The sequence below is a fragment of the Colossoma macropomum genome, unplaced genomic scaffold, assembly GCF_904425465.1.
Source record: "Colossoma macropomum unplaced genomic scaffold, Colossoma_macropomum, whole genome shotgun sequence".
Classification (NCBI taxonomy): Eukaryota; Metazoa; Chordata; class Actinopteri; order Characiformes; family Serrasalmidae; genus Colossoma; species Colossoma macropomum.
In genome coordinates, this window is record NW_023494806.1 from 19,560,085 (window position 1) to 19,582,704 (window position 22,620).

The 22,620-nt window shown below is 36.4% G+C and overlaps 1 protein-coding gene and 1 pseudogene across 4 annotated transcripts in view; both read right to left on the reverse strand.

Moving 5' to 3' along the window:
• Positions 1-3,642: 3,642 nt before the first annotated feature.
• On the reverse strand, positions 3,643-8,313 carry LOC118827690 (annotated as a pseudogene).
• Positions 8,314-9,500: 1,187 nt separating this feature from the next.
• The window catches only part of hip1rb (huntingtin interacting protein 1 related b), a 72,654-nt gene continuing 59,534 nt past the window's right edge, over positions 9,501-22,620 (reverse strand). For all 4 annotated transcript variants that reach the window (XM_036598221.1, XM_036598223.1, XM_036598222.1 and 1 more), the window contains exons 22-32: positions 22,467-22,603; positions 20,740-20,850; positions 18,843-18,901; positions 18,723-18,753; positions 18,352-18,414; positions 15,328-15,428; positions 15,052-15,157; positions 14,243-14,366; positions 13,943-14,004; positions 13,614-13,841; positions 9,501-13,178 (exon numbers count right to left, since the gene is read on the reverse strand). In XM_036598221.1, coding sequence (XP_036454114.1) covers positions 13,170-13,178; positions 13,614-13,841; positions 13,943-14,004; positions 14,243-14,366; positions 15,052-15,157; positions 15,328-15,428; positions 18,352-18,414; positions 18,723-18,753; positions 18,843-18,901; positions 20,740-20,850; positions 22,467-22,603 — 1,031 coding nt within the window. In that variant the 3' untranslated portion in view covers positions 9,501-13,169. The remainder of the gene's footprint in view (positions 13,179-13,613; positions 13,842-13,942; positions 14,005-14,242; positions 14,367-15,051; positions 15,158-15,327; positions 15,429-18,351; positions 18,415-18,722; positions 18,754-18,842; positions 18,902-20,739; positions 20,851-22,466; positions 22,604-22,620) is intronic.

Below are 22,620 nucleotides of genomic sequence, written 5' to 3' on the forward strand. Positions count from 1 at the left end.
TGCTCTTAAGTCCAATATGGCCCAACTAACAAAGGTTTCAGAACAACTCAGAAGAGATGTGACTGAAGCTCATAAAGACTGGGGATCCCATCAGCCCAAGGTCACAACAATTTTTTTAATGGACTTTTAAGATTTGAGTTTATTCTACCTAGACATGGAAATCCCTCAGAGTTCATTAATAGAGCACTGTAGCATCCTCAAACAAGCCAAAAGGAACCCTCGAGGGGCAGCTAAAGACCTACAGGCATCTCACCTGTGTTTGTGAACACTTTTCCAAAATTTGGTAGAAAACTGAGATGTTACTCTAGCATAAATTATACATTCCAAGTGTGCCCACACACACACTCACACACACACACACGCATACACAAAGGCAGGAAACACCCTGGACAGGTCACCAGTCAATCGCAAGGCAGACACACAGACATATACATTCACACACACCTAGGGGCAATTTAGCATGTCAAACCTTTCATTTATTTAATTTCCTGTCAAAACAGTCACTAAGTGTAAATGATTAATTTTCAGCATCAGGAATCGAGTAAAAACATCAATTTAACAGCATATTACACAGAAGCCTCCACAACCATTTTTCAGGATTTATTGTGCCTACTCTTTGCCTTTATTACAGCTTACATTCTTTTTGGGAGACTTGTTTTCAGTTTTTCAAAGAAGTCTGCAGGGACATTTTTACTCACTTTGAAAGTTTAATCTTAGATGTTGGTTGCGTTTTTTTGCTTCTCACTGTCAGTACCCAATAAATTTAATAAGTTTGAGTTCTGGGCTCAGGGTAGCCCATCTAATCTGAGAGAATCAGCTTCTTTACTTGCAAATAAATGTTTTTGTTTGTTTTCAGAAAATGAAAGGACAGAGAGAAACATCTGTGATTTTTTTTCAGATCTGAATCTTTGAACTCCTGTCTTGGAAACTTCTATTTTCATTTATTTTCTCTTAAAACTAGGTGAAAATGTGGATTTCCTTGTATCTGATCTCCTCATAAATATGTACTGAAAAAATAACTTCAACTTAATGGGCATTTAGACTAGAAAGCAAATAAATGAAGGGTCTCTGACATTTGTACCGCACTGTACGTGAAACAGTTTCAGGTTAAGATGGAGGTTATTTCAAATAAAGGAGGTTCTACTAATTATGGAATACATGTGTTCTTGTTCTTGTTCTTGTTCTTTTTTGTTCAAAACCATTTTATTTAAACTATTTGTTTGATGACATTGCTCTATGATGGACTGGCAGCCTGTCCAGGGTGTTTCCTGCCTTCCACCCAGTGACAACTGGGATAGGCTCTAATATCCTCCACGACCCTGAAGGATAAGTGAAAATGTGTGTATGAAAATGTGTGTATATCTTGATGCCTGATTCAGGTTGATTGTTGGAGGAGGGTTGTAACGCTGGTAAGAGTATAGGTACCAGAGGACTCAGCTGGTCCTCCAATTCCTCTTCACTTTAAAGGAATAAAAATGTATATTTATGCACATATGAGCATGAAGCTTAGAACAGCCTTATGGCCTTTCCCTTTTCTTATATGTGATTGTTTTGGTATGTTTGTGTTATGTAATGTTACATTTCTCTTGACATTTGTCACTATGTGCTTGATGTACCTTTTATAATATGCCAGCTCCTCTTGTAGCAGAAATACTTGTGCTTTGAGCTCATTTTTCTCTTGTTTGTAATACATCTTGCAAGTCCTGCAGGGTAAATCAAGGTATGTTGTGATCTGGTGTGCTATCATCATCTTCACATAGTGCCTCCTGGTGCCCAAAAAACTCATGAAAGCATCAATGCATAAATGAAAATAGACATAAATATCATGTATAAAGCAAAATTATATATTTTTTCCATCATTACACAAATATGTTATAAAAGTAGGTTCTGTGAAATGATTATTCATTTTAAAAGTTGCATTTAATACCCATCAATATGTTGATTTGCAGCAAACATTTTAAAGAATTAGGTAGTTAGTCTCTGTGCTGAACACATATAACAGAGTGTAAATTGATCATTCTACTGAATTAGTTCAGCCTGCAGTCCCACAGTAAAAAAACAAAAAATACAAAAAAACATTAAGTGTTCAGACCTTAGATATTTACAATGATCTATTAAAACTCCAGGCATTAATTAAAATAGTAATATACTACATGTATATACACAATCAGAATTTATAGAAGACTTTCTATTGTGAGGAGGCTGGCCCAAACCCTATCCCCTAAATTTCAACTTATGAAAATGATACTTCACACATTAAATAATACGTAATAATATTTATTTATTAGTTACTTCATTAAATTTAGACTTAAATTTAAAATAATATAAAAAAAACTTTGTTCAAAAAACCCTGTCTTTTCATGTCACTTCTAAAACTGAGTCTTAGTCCACAGGCACCTTATTTTAGCTACATGTCTGCATTATAAACCAGGAAGGGAGACTGCATGGCCCTCATGGCAACACGGTGAGTAGTTAAAGTCTATTGTTTTCAAGTATGTGTCCCAAAGTCTGAAAATCGTAACATTAAGAATTGTCACTTAACACATCTTTTCTGCAACTATGTAAACTTTGTTTTAATATATGATCTGTATTTAATATATGATTTTATGTATGTAAAACTGTTCAAAGCTGTGTTTGTTAGCCATTTACTGGCTAGCTTTCTTAAGTTATACTCAAAATTAGCTAAAATTGTAAATTAATTTAATAAAATAAACATAATTAAAGCATAAATTCACTCAGATCAAAAGGATTTAATCTGAAGTCTAAGTCAGTGAAAACCTGAATTGTTGTTTTCAACTCTGACTTTGAACTAATTAGGTAAAATTGTCCATATAAATACATAAATACATCCCCTACTATGTTGGAAACAATTGTTTTTACAGAAATACTACTAGTGTTACCATACAGAACATTTATCTAGGACTCTGCCATGTTTACAATATTAAAAAAACACATACTTAATAAAAAACATATGTACTGTATATATAACAAAATGAACAAAGCCTACTTAAATATAGGAAGCTTATTCGTTTCTGCAGTTGTCAACTGAAGAACCACTGCTTAGGTCACTGTTTGACATGTATCTGTAAGCATATCACATGTGCTTTGTCTCAACCAGTGAGCCAGATCAACAAAAATCGTTGTTGTTTCAGAAACATGTTTACGTTTAATAAGTAATTAGTTTCTTTACTTTGCCCACCTAAACCTTTGACATGGGGGAAGTTCAGGAGAAATCAAGCAATGAACAATAATAAAAACATTAATACAAACTAACAGGCCAAAGAGCACTTATGTAAGTTACCCATAGTGAAGGTGTCACATCACTGCCCCCCTCAGTAGCACAAATATGATGATCTTCTTTGGTTTCCTTTTCTATATGGGTCCTGAACAGGGCAAGGCTCTTTGGAGGATCAAAACGTTCAGCCAAAGAATCCCATTCTGTTTCACACTCTGCCCAAACAGTTGTCTGCATATCATCTGCTCCTGGAGTAGACCTGGGCTAGACTGGGGACAAAGCAACATTTTACATTTCTGCATTTTACATTATTGTGATTGCTTTTATTTAACTGTTTATGTTTTTATATTTTAACCACTACTCATTTTCTATTCTTACAGGTAAACAAACCATGAATCAATAGGCGTTCACATTATTACCAGCTGTATAGATGCCTGGTATAGCTGTCTTGGAGATGAGCAATCCACCAGCTCTGTGGCTACATTTAGGACATTTTCCTGGTGTTCCTCCTTCAGATAGGCCAGTTACATCTTCACTGACCCTAGCTCCTGTTGCCTGGCCTGAGACAAAGCCTCCAACTCAGCCCTCTGCTGGATGAGTGCTTTACCTTGGGCTTCAACTATGGAGATCCAGTGTTTCAGATCCTGGTTCATTTTCATTAACCTGTGCTGCTCCATGTGAAGCTAAAAGATAATAGAACAGTGCATGGATAAATAGTTAAACAGCAAAAAAATATCACAAATGAAGCTACACTATGGGCCATTTTCCCAAGACATGGATTAAGCATAATCTTAAATGATACTGAAAAATGGACAAAATGATTACAGAGAACTTTAGAGGTTCTCTTTCTGAGCTATTACAGAGATAGTATTGCTGCTGACAGTTCCTCATATGTAAGTGTCTCAGGAGGAATACTGATCTAAAATGAGATCTAAGTGCTATGTCATTCAGTGTTATGTCATAAATTGATCCCAGAACAGCACAGTTACTATGAAAAGTTTGATAAATATGGAGCAGTTAATAAAGTGACTAGCATTATGTCAATTAACAGCATTATGGAAATACACCACTACTAGTTACTAACTTCCATTCTTTGTCAGCCACATTAGCATGTATTTAAGCTCTTCTAACAATTAAATTACATTTCATTTATTTGATTATGGGTATGAAATTAGTACATTTATACTTTAGCCCCCTAACCAAATAAGTACAATCTACACTGGCTGGATTTGATTTACTATACCCAAGAATACCCTACATATTACAATGGAAGTACACAACATTGTGTCAACGTCATTCTTTTTTTCTACATTCACATAAATATAATTTAAAATACGTCTCACTCCATTATACCTGACATGCATTTTGTCCCTTTAGATAGAGGTCTTTTTTAGTAATTCATTTAATTTAAACTGCCATTTCATAGGACAAAATGACAAATGGGGAGCAAAATGACTTTAAACACATTTTGATAAATCTGAACAAATGTATTTGTGAAAACAAAGGTATTTGTTTAGGTACTAGTTGTGTTCACATGTAGAATGAACAGTAATTATTTTGAACTTCAACTTAAATTAAATAGTGTTTTGATGTTTCTTGGCCATAGTATACCAAGGAATTTTTCATTCAGCGATGCATGGTAGGCTGTGCATATAGGATAAAGTATGACCGTATGACCTCACTATTTCAGTGTCATTATTTTTCAGTGTAATTTCACAGTCTTTGGCCTTTATCTCTTCTCGTTGCTGGTCAACCATCTCCTTCAGCTTTTTCCCTGTCCAAAGATATTAAAGCATGAGTCACTTAACTTTGCAAATTTCAACAACAAAATTCATTTTTGTACATTAAAAAATTAAGTTTCACAAATTCATACAAACATTCGGGTATGGTTCTGTATAGGCATGGCAGCCTACTAGTGCCATCTATAATATAGCACACTGTAATGTTTTATCAATACCCCAAATGTGACAGCCTTTGAAGTGTTTGTGTGTGAGAAAGACAGGAAAGATAGTGTTCCATGATTGCAACTAAATATACAGTATGCTCGAAGACTCCAAACAGTATTTATGTCATGCTCTAAAATAGCACCTAATTACATTTCACTAGTCATAGCATGCACAATATATTACAGTAATAAAACATATTTCATGTAAGACATTTGATCTCAAAGTGGTTTTAATCTTGATATAGGCAGAAAAATAGTGACCCACAAAACATATTGATGAGATGTTATTAATTAATATTAAAATTAATGTACAATTAATTAATCAATTTTGTTGTCTTCTGTACTTTTGTTCTTTAGCCCTGCACTCCAGCCATTTGGATTTAAAATAATACAAAGACTTTATATTTCATATTTAGAAGCTTGTTTAAAATGTATCTCTTTAACTTAATGTTTAATTAAAACCCTTTGTCTCTTGGTATTTACATTTTTAATTCAATCTTTGGCATTTTCTTAGATGATTTTAAATTAATACTCATAATTTCTAGTATTGCTGTTAAGCTTTATCATTTGTCTGTAAAGCACTTTGAGCTGCCACCAGTATGAAAGTGCTATATAAAGAATATCCTTATTATTATTACTATTATTATTATTATTATTATTATTATTATTTTATTTGTTTTTTTACTGTTGTTGTTGTTGTTATCACTGCATGCAATACAACAGTAATAGAACAGTCTGAGAACAATAATATCTTATCAAACTGGATTCTCTTTGTATCAGAGGCAATGATGAGTGAAATGGATAAACTGCAATAATTCACACAAAATGTATTTTTGACCTTAGTACGAAAATGTTATGATGTGTATATCCCTTAGTCTGATACCTTAATTTTGCTGAAGATTCTCCTCAGTGTGCTGCTGTTCTTTGAGAGACAGCCTCAATCTCAGTGACTTGTTCTGGACAGCAAAATTATATATAGGTCAGCAATCTGTGACAGTAAGTCCTGATTCTCTCTCCTCCATATGTCTTCTACCTGTTCAAGCTCCTGACACAGGCAGAAACACCTAGCATTTAAATTCAAACACAGATATAAAGACAGTGATGTTCACAAGCACCCTATTACCATGCAAGCAGTATTACTTGTTTTACATTAAACCTAAACACGAGACTATGAATTTTGTAATTGAAGACTTAGGGAAATATTTTGTATGTAAAATGTTTTACTACTATTTTGTATTTTTATGTGCAAACAGAAAATACTCAGAGCTGCTTTTGGTACAATATACCAGACAACAAGTAAGCACAATAGCATTTACCTTTTACAGCAATTAAAGAATATCACTGTTTTATAATTAGTGATATGATACATGGAGCAAGTGTATTATATTACTGTGAGGAGTACTCACTGATGCACACCCATCTATTGACATTGGTAAGCATTCAAAATGAGGAGAAAGGGAAGAATTTTAAAGAATTATGATCAAGTTACCAAAGATCCAGAGGGAAAGACACACAGATTACTGTGTTCCGTAGAACAAAGTGAAATTGTGTGTGTGTTTCAGTATCATAACTGCAGCACAACTGTATCAGCACTCTCCTTTAATAAATATATCAAAAATAATAATCAAATGGGGTGGGCAAAAGTATACAGCAAAATATCATATCACAACATTTAAAGACACTTTCACAATGTACGATACATATCATGATATTTTGACACACAGACACAATGGACTAGAAGTGCCACATTAAAAAAGCCATCAAAACTCTGAGTACAATGATTTTTACTCGTTTCACATACTGTACTGTGCTAGATCAAATTAAACAGGCTTAATTTTCCTCTCTTTGTAATGAAGCATGTATTAGGTCAGTGTTCATTAAGTATGCACGATATCCACGATATCCTCAGAAAAGCAAAAGTTTATCACGTTGACAAAATTTTATCATGATATTGCACACTCCAATATCAAATATAAATGTTCCACTGAGATGGTATTGCCAAACTTATAATTGTCATTAACGTATCATTTCGTTTTTTTATACATGTATGTTATATATTGTAATTCATGACAGCGTTGATTTGATAGACCCAAGAAGTCTAATCCATATGTTTGTTATACAGTAAAAATACTGCATCACTAATACAACTGTCCCTTACAAAACATCTTTCTGCCTTCTTTTCTCAGTTTTAGCAGAAGGAAATAGCGGCGTGGACGTTGTAACAATATAGTCAAGGCTTTACAGTATTAATTCACAAGTACAATAACAATTACCAGTGTATGTGCCACACTTAAGCTGTTAACTCCTAATTGTTAGAAGTTGGAGTCTGGAGTTCATGATATTGGCTAGCGTATTTGGCAGCATCGTGTGGTCGCAGGCATGTTTAAAGGAAAAATTGCAGTGCACTAATCAACTCTATTCCGTGCAAGTTCTGAAAAAAAAAAACCCAAAACATTCTCATCCATTCTGAAAAGGTAGATTAGTAACCAAACTGCTATTATTGGGAAAGCAGTACTACGCAGTACTAGCAGTACAGATTTTTAGTTGTAAACTCTAGCGACTCCTACTGAGGTTAGTTATTTATTGCAGCCAGTCTTGCAATGTGGTGATTTAAAGCCTCAGACATGCAACAAAACCTGTAACCCACAGTTATTTGAAGCCAGAAAAGCAGCAAAACTCCGCAACCTTTTCACGTATTTTCTCTTTCTCCATGCGATCTCTCCGTTCGAGCCGCAAGTTATGCAATTCCATTTCCAATTCGTCGTTCTCTGCGCTTTTGTAATTCCGACTGACCAGAACCTCCAATATTTCCAGTATCCTTGCGACTTTAGGCATTAGGCGAGTTAATGACTCGCATCCATACTGGTCGACAATATGTTCGAATTCCTGGCCCAGCACTGCGGATATATATCATACACAGCCAGAGCGGTCAGCTCTGCAGGGTTCTTCTCCAGGACGCTTCCCAATTTATCCATTAAAAGCACGTTTCGGGAAGTTCTTTAATGTTTATCGTAGATCAAATCTCAATAAACAGCCAAGTTACTCAGCTACTAATACATTCTGTTCCACGTGTCCATAAATAGCCATTTCCAAATTGTGGTTTAGCCACAAGGGCTAAAGACATTTGATATCTTTGGTCGAAAGGCAGTGCGCATGCCGAAGTTATGGTGCTGATCGTGGCTGTGCTCAAACTGTGGCATCAACATTTTCAGTCTGTGCGAATCTATTTAAAGCAGTACTCTGACTCTCCATAAACAATCTACCCATTTCCTCATGAGCATAAATTCTTGAAGGTACTATGAGCGTTAAGTATTTCCTTCTTATGCTCCGAAGGGTAACGGATTTCTATAAAGCCTAAATAATGCGTTGTAATGCGATAATAAAACAAGCAAAAGCCTTTCTGAGCCCCAATCCCATCTCTTAAAATTTTTCAAAACTAATTACAGCAGACTGTATGAAAAAGAATGTAGTACTGCACTCCCTATTAGCCTGCATTTGCTTTTCACGTCTGCTTTTCTATCAGTAGCAGTCACCACAATTATCTACGTTCAAATACAGTGAAAGTGCCGACTTTACCATTTGTGCCCCAGAAGAAGGGAGTGAAGACTACTGAGGGGAGGGCCTTCAATATTTTTTTCATGGATGCAAAATTAAGTCTCAACCTATTTATTTTGTCAATATTCAGAAATGTTCGATAATTACTTAAAAACGTAAAACTGTACACCAAAGGAAACTTTTCCACCAACCCCTACACTCAGGCTCTGGATAGTTTGTTCCACTATTTCCCTAGCTGTGATGCCCCTGCAGGTACAAGATGTGGCAGAATGCCCAATACGGAGTTCTAGCAGTGTTTCTGCATATTATGTGACCCCCAAAATTACAAAGTCTTACAAGTCTTACAAAATACGTATGCTGACTTGCACTTTAAAAAGATGGTTCTTTGAGGTTTCTTTAAGGAAATAGTTCTATATAAAACCATGAACACTCAAAGAACCCCTTGCATGATTAAAGTTTTTTTCCATCATGAAAGCGTTCTTCAGATTGATGGAGAATGTGCTTTAGATGGTTTCTACATATAACCTTTTTAAAAATGTTTTATATAGTACCGAAAAGTGTTCTTCTATTGTTACAAGTTGACATCGTAACAATAGAAGAACCATTTTTGGTGCTTTATAGAACCATGTACAAATGATTCTCCATCAATCTGAAGAACTATTTCACAGTGCAAAGAACCCTTTAATCATGCAAAGGGTTATGTGATTATACATGGTTCTATATAGAACCATTTTCTTCACTAAAGAACACAAACAGACAGCCAGACATATGTCCTTTATTGATCCTGAAGAGTTTGGATGCTTCAATAGCAAAAGAATACAGCACATGATAAATACACAAATTACTACAAATGTTTACACATACTGGTGCAAAGACATCAGTGCATAAACATGAAGAACTGCAGAGACTATGTCTCTGACATCAACTGAAACCTTAATATTCAGTACTGTGTGACAAGTGGGGCCCTGAAAATGTATCCTGAAACCTTACTGGAATGAGCAGATGAAGGAAGGTGCTCCTGGAATAGATAAGTGGAACTGTTTAAAATGCTCTGAAGATTTTGCTTTGTTCTGTGATCTCTGTTACTGCCTCCAATAAGTCTAGAGTCAGTCCTGTGATGGCACTGGCTTTTCTGATCAGTTTACTGACACACTTGGCATCTCCTACAGTGAAGTTGCCCAGACCACAACATAGAAAAGCATGTTGGCCACAAGAGATTGAAACAATTACTCCAGTAGTTAGCTGCACACATCAAAAGACTTGAGCATCTATATGAAGGAGAGCCAACTCTGTCTTTTCTGTCTGTGATTTCAGTCCAGACCATCATTCAGGTGGATCCCCACATCCTGCTGGATGATCACAGATTTCTTGGGCCCCTTAACTACCCATCACTTTTGTGTTACTGATGTTAAGCAGCAGGTGGTTTTTCCTGCACCACAAGAAGTTATCCAACAGTCTCCTGTACTCTGATTCATTTGCAGTGTGAATACACAGTACAATGGAAGTCAGAGAACTTTTGTAGTTTGGCTGGTGAGCTGGTGTCGTACTATAAGTTACACTAGAATTCTGATGTGTTTAGAGTGAAGAGGACAGTTCCCTGGGATTGTGCTGCTCACCGCCATCTCCGACACACAGCGCTGGAACCTCACAAACTGTGGCCTGTTGGTCTGGTTCCATGATTCAGGCCACTGTAGGGGAATCAACAAGCAAAACCATGAGCTTGTTTCCCAGTGGAAGCAGGATGGTGTTAACAGCACTAGAGAAAGCAAAGAACATTGTTGTGACGGTGTCTCTGGCTTTGTCCAGTTTTGAGTTTACTCTGTGGAGCTCAGAGATCATAGCATCATCCACACCTATGTGTGTCCGTTGTCTGAAGTGAAGGGACCATAGGTGCAAGCTGCAGCTGATTGAAATACCAGTCTATGGGAGTTTTTTATGATGTATTGAGTGAGTCCAACAGGTCTGTAGTCCTTAAGGGCGCTGTCCTTAGAACTAGAACTAAGCAGGAAGCCTCCCAGAACTGTGGTACAGAACTGAGAGAGTGTACTGTAGCATCCAGCAGGTGCTATTCCCCCCAGGGTGGCACAACAGAACTGGACATGGAGGTGTTAGGTGGGTCCTTGGTCATTCATGGTTTGTTATGTCGTCTGCAGGTGATGCACAAAGGAAGTCCCGGTCTGTCCTCTATAGTCCATCCTGCAAATACTCCACAGCTTTCTCTGTCAATTTCCTCACAGTCTTGTGGGTAACAGGTGGCAAGTGAATTACAGAGCTATAGGTGGGGTTGAGATTAACCAGGTTGTGGTCTGACATGCCCAATGGAGGCACAGCAGCAGTGGAGCCTCTTTATGTAAAAAGCAATGGACGTTTTGGATTTAAGACTTCATGGGATGGAGGTGCCCCCTTATTTCATAAACTGACACAGTTTGTATGTAGTAACAATCGTAATTGTAAGTACAGTTGAGGCCAGGAAGCAGACAAACCAGCTAAACCAACTAAATCTGATGGCTACCTTGTCATATAAGTTCCATCTATTGCCTAGACTGTGCCTTTTCTTAAATCAAACAAAAAAACAAATAAAACTACAGGCAACCTTGGAAAGTCTGCTTTAACAACCTGTTAAATATCAAACTAGAACATTCAATTTACTAAGCCTGCATCTCTACAATCCATTATAAGTAGATCAGAGTCATTGCAATCCTTTACTCCTTTATAAATAAGGCATTCAGACAAACTAATCAATATGGACAATTAAAAGTTTCCATTATAAATATTTATTATTAATTTAATGTTTAGTACAGGGAGACCACCAAACATAACTAAGATATATTAAATGATTTGTAAAGATTTATAAAGATTAGATAAACAAAATGAAAGAAAATAAAAAGTTAAAATATTTTAAGATACTCTTTCACAGAATCAAAAACACCCCATGGTAAGAGATCACTTGTAGTAGTCAGTACATATGCTTTCTCCTCCACCACCATTGTAACATCCTCATTTTGACCTTAGAAAACAGCAGTGATAATGTTATGTAACATTTAATAAAAATAATCCTAAAAACCTGAGACTGAAGACCAAAGAGAATTCTTCATTGCTCCAACTAGAAATGGACTAATTTATAATGAGATTTTCTTAGACATGCCCCTAAACCAAAATCAACTGACATTAAATGGTAAAACGGGCACTTTTTAAGAGATGTTTTTTTAACTGAATCTTGAAACAGACAATGCTCATGTAGCGTAGTGTGTCTCTATGTGATTAAACATTAGTAAATCAATAATTAAACAAAAACAAAAACAGTGAGAAGTATAGATTTTGAGAGAACTTGGAAACATGGGTAGCAAGACTCACTGACCAAAAACTAAAACAAAACAACACCACAAAACAAAATACCCTGTGTTTGTACTCTATTTAAAATTAGTAATGTAAATCATACTAGGTCTGACCCATCTTTCTTCTTTCATCTTTCTCTGCTTAAACTATCATAGACATAATGTTCTTCTATTTCTCATTGTGGAAGAGATATGTAGTAGTCACACCGGGAGCATAGTCGGATTGCCACTTTTTTCAAACAATCAAATATTGTAACTATTATATTGGTCTTATTATATGTAATTGATCTTGATCAATACCTCCCTATTTCCTATGAACTCCAACTTCTTTCAGTTTAAGTCTAATGAGCATTAAGTTTCTTACTTTGTGTCAAAACAGAGCTTAAACTGAGCAGTCTCAGAGACTCAGATTAATAAAACACACAAGCATTTTGTAATCTTGAATATTGCAATTATTAATTCTTGGTAAAATATGTAGATTTTATGGAAGACTATTCTTGGATAAGCATGTCTCATCATCTCAATATTAAAAAGAAAAAGAAAATATTACTAAGTTCATGATCATTTCAATTGTACACAATAGTTTTAGTAAAGTCAAATACTGAACCCAAACAAATGCAGCCTACTTTACACACCCCAATCCTAAATCACCAATATAAACAAAACATAAAAAAGCAGTAACATCAAACTTTCAGGCTGTATTACTGTCCCAAATAATAGCTTTATCCACCATTACGTTCTTTACTTTGTTAAACAATTTAAATATCTTGATGATATATATTAATGTTTAAAAATCTTCTTGTTTAATATCCGAGAGCTCTTTATATTCAAAATCTTTGTGAATAATAAAGGGATCTTACAGATTACTGCATTACTACTCCATAGTGCAGATTTTAAAAATGCTTCTAGCTTACCTCTGTGAGGAACGCTTAATAAACAAGGCATAATAATGATTTGTTTAATATGGTAGAATGTAAGATAATTAGGCACACACATAGGGGACAAGGAGATGGGCTTCTTAAGATGATTTAAACCTGGCTTAAAGCAGGATGAATATCAATCTGAGATCCAGGTTCGACGATCTTCATCCACAATATTTTTACCTGAACTGGAAGAAAAGAATCAATCATTTAAAACTTGTAAGACATACACCAAACCCATCTTGAACAGACTACAGCTTTTGCAAGTAAGAAATCTCAAGCAGCTGCCTGTTCTAAGAGCTTTCACTTTGTTTCACTCAACTTTAGCCTAACTTTTATCCTAAGAAAATTTGAGCAAAAGGCTGGGCTCAACAAACCAAAATGAAAAACAAAAGAAAAGACTATCACCCTGCCTTGAGGGAGGCTGCTCTTTATATTGTCGAGGAGTCATTCCCAGTTTACATTCATTTAATTTATCTAATTTTTCTGTTAATGTGTACCACTTACAAATTAGAAAATGTGATCATGTCAGTGAATTATACATCAGAACCTAAGGATGTCAAGGAACATTGAAGTAAAGCACTTCTTAATGGTAAAGATTCACAAGTCAGTAGGCATTTTACCAGGTTTTTGGGTGGAATGTTGGGTTTCTGACCAAGCGCTGGTTTCTTCATTAACGCAGGTTTAGGTGGTTTGGGAGAGGAGGGGGCAGAGGGTGAAGGGGCACGCAGCCCATTGTCTTGGCTTAGCTGTTCCAGAGGAACTCCTGCTATCTCATAGTGCTTTTTTCGCAGCTCTCCCAAACGCAGGCGCTCATTTTCAAGCATGTTCTCTAACTCCAGGACCTTCACCTGAGGGAAGGGTGATCAAGTGATGAATGCTGTTCAGATTAGATCTTTGCATACATGCCATTCCTGCTTAAGTTTATTCTAATAAATGTACAACAATATACCTGGGACTCCATCTCCTCTTTCTTCAACTTGATCAGAGACATTCCAGAAAAGTCCATCGTGTCTGTATATACAAGTACAAATAAGAGTTGCCATTAACTTGTGACATATTCAACTTACAACTGTTAAACAAACCTTTCATGTAAACCAATAAGCAGTTTAACAGTTTTTGCATATTTTATATTTTATGCTTAGTTCGCCATCATTCATTTCAACACAATTTGAGTAACTGACAAATTCATTTATAGGAGTCCTCTAATGTGCTTTGAAGCTGTCACAGTACACTTTTATTTTCACTTTACCTTTGTCCTCAATTTGCTCCTGCCCTGTCTTAGTGGAGGCTACCACATTTGCAGCCATCTCATTCACATGACGAGAGGCTTGCTGAAGACTGGACAACTTTTTACTGCCACGATCTGCCTTCACCTGTAAAGAAAGGTTTACTTATGCTATATATTTGTCCATCTCAATCAACATTTGGATCACACACACACACACACACACACACACATTTTCTAAACTGCTTATTTTTCTGAGTCGCAGGGGGTGCTGGAGCCTATTCCAGTGGTCATTGGGCGGAAGGCAGGATACACCCTGGACAGGTCGCCAGTCCATCGCAAGGCAGACAGACGGACATATACATCCACACAGACACACACAAACACTCGCACCTAGGGGCAATTTAGCGTGTCCAATTGGCCAGGATTGCATGTCTTTGGACTTTGGGAGGAAACTGGAGAACCTGGAGGAAACCCACACAGACACGGGGAGAACATGCAAACTCAACACAGAAAGGACCCTGGTCGCCCAGTCGGGAATCGAGCCCAGGCCCTTCTTGCTGTTAGGCGACAGTGCTACCCACTGCGTATAATACCCACAGTGGTAAAAGTGAGACATTGCAAGTCTAATTCAGCATTGAAAAGGAGGTAAAAGCCTGGAGAGTTTCTTCACAAATCAATAAAAAAAAATTAAAGCACAAATGTTGTGCACCCTTCTGTTTAGCCATAAGAAAGTTACATGACTTGAGGGCTTGACACTGACTGCCTTAAAGAAGATGGATGGATTGAATGCAGAAAAATCTCAGAGACAGAAGGCACTGTTAACTCCAAACCTTAGATGCCGCAACCAGCTGTGCAGTGCTCGCAGCAATCTCATGGGAACAGACAATAAGCTCTTCATACTTGCCCGTGTGTAACACCACTTTATCAGCAGAGTCACTGACAAAGAGAGAGAGGGGGGATGAATCACCATGCTTCTACTGCAGAGTGCAACAATTTAACAACTCTCCAGAAAATACAAAATATTTGTAAAATGTTTTGTAATAATATATGAAATTACAAAATCTGTAGTACCAGAAAATCAAATCAAATTTGGCAGGAATACATACACCATCTGTGTTGCCCCCCAGCCCACTGCCTTGGCAGCAGAGATAAGCCCCTCGGTCCAGCGAGAATTTCGAGCATAAAACTCCTTCACTGTTGCTGCACCCTAGGGACAACAGAAAATGGCAAGAGAGCTTATTCAAAAACAACTGAAACATACTAAAACACAGGGAGAAACAAGATAAACTGTCTACAAAACAATATCAATCAATCAATCAGCCTTTATTTAAACTTGGAATACATTGAGGGAGTCCCTCATCTACAATATAGCTGAGTAATACAGGAATCAGGGATCGAGAAGTTGTACAGTAAAAAAAATAATCAATTGCTATAATTAAATAATCATAAAAGCAAAATTTAATAATAAGAAGGTACCAATAAACTGTTAAATCAATAGATGATTAAAATTACAACATAATAACTTTAATTAAGTAACAGAGCAGATAAGGATAAAATAAATAAAAACATAAATTAATGAAATAAAAGAAATATATGTAAGGCAATAAATTGATAATAATAAAATAAAAAGAATACTAATTAAAAAAAAGAATGATAGAGAGAGATAAAAGTACAAAAGTAAAAAAGTAAAAGTAAAAGTAAAAGTAAAAAACAATAAGCTATAACAAATAGCTAAGACATAGCTAAAACATACCAAAAGTCATATTAAAAATTAAATAAAATCAAATAAAGCAGTTGCAGGCTGTGCAGAGGTGGTTAGAGACTAAAAGTTTAAAATGTTCATGTGACACCAGAGAGTGAAGTTTCCTGTAATGAATTCCAGCTCGCTGGTGCACTGTAGCTAAAAGCAGATTTTCTCAGCTCTTTATAGCGCTTTATAGATAACAAGAAGCCAATGTGTCTCCTGACGCAGAGACAGAGATGACCAGTTAACCTATTCATACAGTATACAATGATGGGTGTTGTAGGGGTCACCAGTAATGAATCTTAAGGCAGCGTGGTATACAGAGTCTAGAGATTTCTGAGTAGTTATAGGTGAATATCTGTATAACACGTCACCATAATCCAGAACAGGCAATAATGTTTCTTCAATGATCTTTTTCCTTGTGTGCTTTGGGAAACATACTTTGTTACGATACAGGGAGCCAAGTTTTTGTCTCCGTTTACAGGTAAGTTTGTTAACATGTTGTTTAAAAGTGCATTTGTCATCTAGCCATATGCCAAGGTATTTGTACTCATTGACTCTTTCAATGTCAGATCCCTCCAGGGTTGTGATTTTAGAAGTGCTAAAATCAATGTTAGAGGCTCTGGAAAAAAAGCATAAATTTAATTTTCTCAACATTTAAAACTAGTTTATGGTTGTAAAAAGCCGACTGTAGGACATTAAAAGAATGTTGTAGTTTATCTACTGCAGTACCAATATAGTCTGTCGAGCAGTACAAGATAGTGTCATCAGCATATAAGTGTACTTTGCAGTCAACAATTGAGGTGGCAATGTCATTTACATAAATTTTTAAAAAGAATATATATACTTGGCCTTTAGTACAACACTACTAGTACTGCACTCTTAGCGTTTCATATAATTAAACAAAGCCTGTGCTTACTTAATATGAAAACATATGTATACTACACCAAGCAAAAGTTTGAACAGACTTACTAGTAATAGTATCTTAATAGATAGATTTTGATGACTCTCTGATCACTTAATATTTCAATATTTTAATATTAAAAAGAGCTGATAGTAAATATGCAACTCAATTTGAAATTAAAAATAAAGTCTTCTCTTGCTGTGTGTTTTCAGCTCAAAGACACTCTAGACAAACAAAAGTGTCACGTGTTTTCAAAATCTTTATAAGCAAAAATGTACAAAATTTGGCAGGCACTAACTACAATTTGAAACAAAAATCAGCCAAATTAACAGAGATATCAAAATTCTGTTAGTATTTACATGTCAAATAATGGCACATCTGAGTAGCCCAGTGTCTCCAAACAGCATATGGCATGTATGACTGTCTAATGTAAATACTTCATAATTGTAAGTGTCCAATATATCAAACAATTACACAAAATTACCCTAGGGTTCTAAGATTTACTTGACAAATACTGGTAAACATTTTGATCTTGTCTCCTCTCACAATCTATTTCAAAGATCAGAAACAAAGGAGGAGACAAAAAAAAGAAAAGTAGAAGAGAAAAGGTAACAATATGCAAAAACTACTACTAAGACATCCTCATCACTTTCATAAGGTTATAAATCCTCAATGGGTGTGCTGTTACCAAACAGTAACAAATTAGTTAAAAATACATGACACAAAAAAATGTCTGAACCCAACTTTAACTTGTTCTGTTACTGCTAAACTTTATCACCTGTCTGTCAAGCACTTTGAGCTTGCTGCTACTGGTATGAAAAGGCCTCTATAAATGAAGTTATTGTTATAGTTATTATTAAATAGACATAATAATCATGTCTTTATAGTAGAGGTACAGTGAAGAAAGAAAAATATTGGGACAATGAGGTGAAATGCATTAGTTTTGTACATAATACAAATTTTATGAATATATTACAAAAATAACCCTTTTTACCCCTACTGTCCCAATATTTTTGCCACTTACTGTACATAAGCCATTCAGTTTAGTATGGCTTATGACCATGTACATGAATTCCGCATGCACATCCGCAGTTCCCATGACTAAGCATAGAAGAGGCAGTGCTATGTTCCAGGGTTGGCTTGCTAGTGAAAGAGTTGTTTTCACAAAGCCCACAGCAAATTTAGCATGGCAATCTTTATGCTACAGCAATATCACAACATGAACTTCTCAAAACTGAACAAGAACAAGCTTCTAATAAAGCTATCAAAAGAAGTAAAGTAAAACTAAGTCAAACTTAACATCTGGTCTGTTCATTCTACCACAAAGAGCTTACATGAGAAAAACTATGCAAAAATATTAAAAGAAACACAAATGTGCGCTAAATGTCTGCTAATTGCTGCGAAACAACAGCTAGAAGACATATCAGGTATTAAGACAAAAGCTAGTCCCACAACTGTATGTATAGAACAACTCAAAATTACCCTTCCACTTTCCACAATCTCCTTCTGCAGGTCTGTGGATGCGAGTACCAGGAGGCGAATAGCCTGTAAGAAAGGGAAACCAAAGTGCATTAAGGAAGAATGAATTATAGATAAGACTGACAAAGAAAAAATGCAGATTATCACCAAATATCCTAAGATTTTAACATTCAGCAGTGAAAAGTATCTAAAAACAATGACTTTCTTAGGATATGAAAGTTAACTGCATTACATTGGAGTTTTGCTTTTGAGTTTTTTTTGCTCCTCAATATCTCAAAACTGCACTGAATGCAGACAGAACCTTATAATTCTAAGCTGACAATATTTATAAAAGGGTAGAGCTGATCTTCATTATTTGAAAACCTCCATCTTACCTTCATGAGATCAGTGCAGCTATTCAGTATTCTAAAAAGGCATACAATTGAAAAAAATAAAACATCAAGTTTAGCAACACAAACCTGAGACATTTACTCTAATTAAAAAAAATGGCAGACCTCTCATTCACTTCCAGTTTGACTCCTTCAGTGTCTCGTCTAGCCTGATTCATCATTTCCTAGAGGCAAAACATATATGTAATTAAACAACCTACAAGTATATCAATTTCAATATCATATTTAAAATACTGCTACCAAATGTTCTTTCTCCCGTAGGAGGCTCCATGACATACAGGTGCATCTCAATAAATTAGAATATCATGGAAAATTTGATTTATTTCAGTAATTCAATTCAAAAAGTCGGACTCATATATTATATAGATTCATTACACACAGAGTGATCTATTTCAAGCGTTTATTTCTTTTAATGTTCATGATTATGGCCTACAGCCAATGAAAACCCAAAAGTCAGTATCTCAGAAAATTAGAATATTATATAAGACCAATTTGAAAAATGATTTTGAACACGTAAATGTTGGCCTACTGAAAAGTATGTACAGTATATGCACTCAATACTTGGTTGGGGCACCTTTTGCATGAATTACTGCATGAATGCGGCGTGGCATGGAGACGTTCAGCTCGTCTGCATTGTTGGGTTTGGTGTCTCTCCTCTTCCTCTTGACAATACCCCATAGATTCTCTATGGGGTTTAGGTCAGGTGAGTTTGCTGGCCAATCAACCACAGCGATACTGTGGTTATTAAACCAACTTTGGGTACTTTTGGCAGTGTGGGCAGGTGCCAAGTCCTGCTGGAAAATGAAATCCGCATCTCCATAAAGCTTGTCAGCAGAGGGAAGCATGAAGTGCTCTAAAATGTCCTGGTAGACAGCTGTGCGGACTTTGGACTTGATATAACACAGTGGACCAACACCAGCAGATGACATGGCTCCCCAAACCATTACTGACTGTAGAAACTTCACACTAGACCTCAAGCAGCTTGGATTGTGTGCCTCTCCACTCTTCCTCCAGACTCTGAGACCCTGATTTCCAAATGAAATGCAAAATTTACTTTCATCTGAAAACAGGACTTTGGACCACTGAGCAACAGTCCAGTCCTTTTTCTCCTTGGCCCAGGTAAGACGCTTCTGACGTTGTCTCTGGGTCATGAGTGGCTTGACACAAGGAATGTGACAGTTTTAGCCCATGTCCTGGATACGTCTGTGTGTGGTGGCTCTTGAAGCACTGACTCCAGTAGCAGTTCATTCCTTGTGAATCTCCTCCAAATTCTTGAATCGCCTTTTCTTGACAATCTTTTCTTTCAAGGCTGCGGTTATCCCTATTGCTTGTGCACTTTTTTTCTACCACACTTTTTCCTTCCACTCAACTTTCCATTTATATGCTTGGATACAGCACTCTGTGAACAGCCAGCTTCTTTAGCAATGACCTACCAGCAGTCTTCCCTATAATTGTGTAGCCTACTGAACCAGACTGAGGGACCATTTAAAGGCTTAAGAAACCTTTGCAGGTGTTTTGTGTTGATTAGCTGATTAGAGTGTGACACCATGAGTCTACAATATTGAACTTTTTCACAACATTCTAATTTTCTGAGATACTGACTTTTGGGTTTTCATTGGCTATAGGCCATAATCATCAACATTAAAGAAAATAAACGCTTGAAATAGATCACTCTGAGTGTAATGAATCTATATAATATACAAGTTTCACTTTTTGAATTGAATTACTGAAGTAAATTAACTTTTCGATGATATTCTAATTTATTGAGATGCACCTGTAGATGACATATGACACAGCTCAGATTCCATTCAAGTTCAAAGCACTTCACTGATGTGTAGGCAAAGTTTTTACTACCATACAAGCTGAGAGCAAAACAAACAGTTATTAAAACTGTGACTGTAGTGAGTCTTTCACAATCTGATAGCTTCTCCAACACAGGCTGCAAAGTTAGCTGGGAAGTCTTTGCAGTCATGCTGGTGGCCTCTCTTGTTCTCAAACTTACATCAATCCTCCTCACAGCTTCCTCTATAGCAGCAGAAGTGGCAGCCATCTCTTTATCTACTATGTCACCCAACTCATCCTTTCCAACATCCATTCCTTTAGGCCTCAGATCCTGATGTCAGGCAGGAGGAAAAAAATGAGAAAGATGGATAATAACCTTAATATATGTTGCATATATAATTTTGTCAATAAAAATGGATGTATGTTAAATATGCACATTTGCGCAGCAACAGATGGCCCCATTCAATAATCGTATACCCCCTGTGCACCTATATGTTAAATTTGTGGACTGCACTGTTCCTGGTTCTGTTAATTTGTGGACTGCACTGGTCATGTGACTACGAATATGAGAAGCGCAGCACAAACGCAGTTTGGCAACAATGGCAGAGGATTAGAGCGGATGTTTCCACAAAGGGAGATATTCTCATTATTTTGAATTTGTTTCACGCAAAGACTAAATTATTACCGTGAAGTGTAAGCCATGTCCAAGCCAAAAGCACCTTTCAACTGCTGAAAACTCAACAAGCAATTCGTTGAAGCACTTAATAAGGGTGCAAGCTAAAACAAAACTCGTGGCTAAAGACCCCTGCACTGAAAGAGAGAGTTCCCCAACAACCAAACAAGATGAACTGAATTTTCATTCAGCAGCAGGGATGAAGGTAACTCAGGGAGAAATAAAGAGACTCGTAGCAAGATACATAGTCGAGGAAATGCTACCAATGTCTAATGTAGAGTCGCCATCATTTAGACCAGGAGTCAGCAACCCACCTTAAATGGTGCCTGAGGCGCCAGAATGTAACTGCTGCACCATTTAAGGTGGAACGTGAGAATTCGAATGAGAAGCTGACTTCAGCTTCGCGACTTCTTAGTGGTTTGACAGTTTCTCGTGGCAAGAAACCAGCTGGAGTGATTCTGAATGCTAATAACTCCTTTCGTCTCCAAATTATCGATGTTCATCTTAAATCTTCCTCTTAGCCTTTTCTTTAACTATTAGCCAGGCGAGACTGTGTTGCTGTGTGACCAGTAGTCTGTGCGCCAACCTTCAGGGTTAAAGAGTGAATTAGCAGTTATAGGCTATATTAACTACAGCGTTTAAAATAATTTATTGTTAAAACTGTGTTAGAACGATCAGTAGAGCTTTATTTTACTGCAACCTAAGATTTTTACCTAAAAATCTAATTCTGCTGTGGAAGAAGCTTTTATTGGACTATACTTTTCTATCGTTTAAATACATATGGACTTGTTAAGAGAAAATAGTAGCACAAAATATAGTGAAATTCATTTTATACACGTCTAACGTTGCTGCTACTGGTACATTTTATTCCTAAATAACCTATGGAAAGAGCTATTATCTACCATTTTTGTACTTTCCAGATACGTTTGTAGATTTGATTCCAGTATATTTTGTATGGGTTTTAGAATGTAACTTAAAAGTAAAGTAATAAGGTTTGAGATTACATTTTCCAGAAAGTAATGTGTAAAGTAATACCATTACAATTTTAGTTAAGTAATGAGTAATCAGTAATGGATTACTTTTTTGAGTAACTACCCCAACACTGGTTATGACCCATTTTAACCACACTAAACTGGCAGCTGTGTGTATGTCATGTGTTCCATCACAGAGTTCTAACCTCTTGGTGCCACAGTTAGAGTGAAGGCAGCAAGTATAGAATAAATGTCACTTTTGCTATGTAGCTTTTTATTTTGCTCTGTTCAATTCTGCCTCACCTGTGCAATTCGCTGGATCTTTTGTACCATCACGCGAATAGAGGCAGGGTCAGCCTCCTTTAGGGATGCTTTAGACTTCAACTCCTGCAGGAAGCGCAAACTCTGAATGGCACAGCCCCTGCAGTTCTCTGTCAATCCTGCATACACCATACAT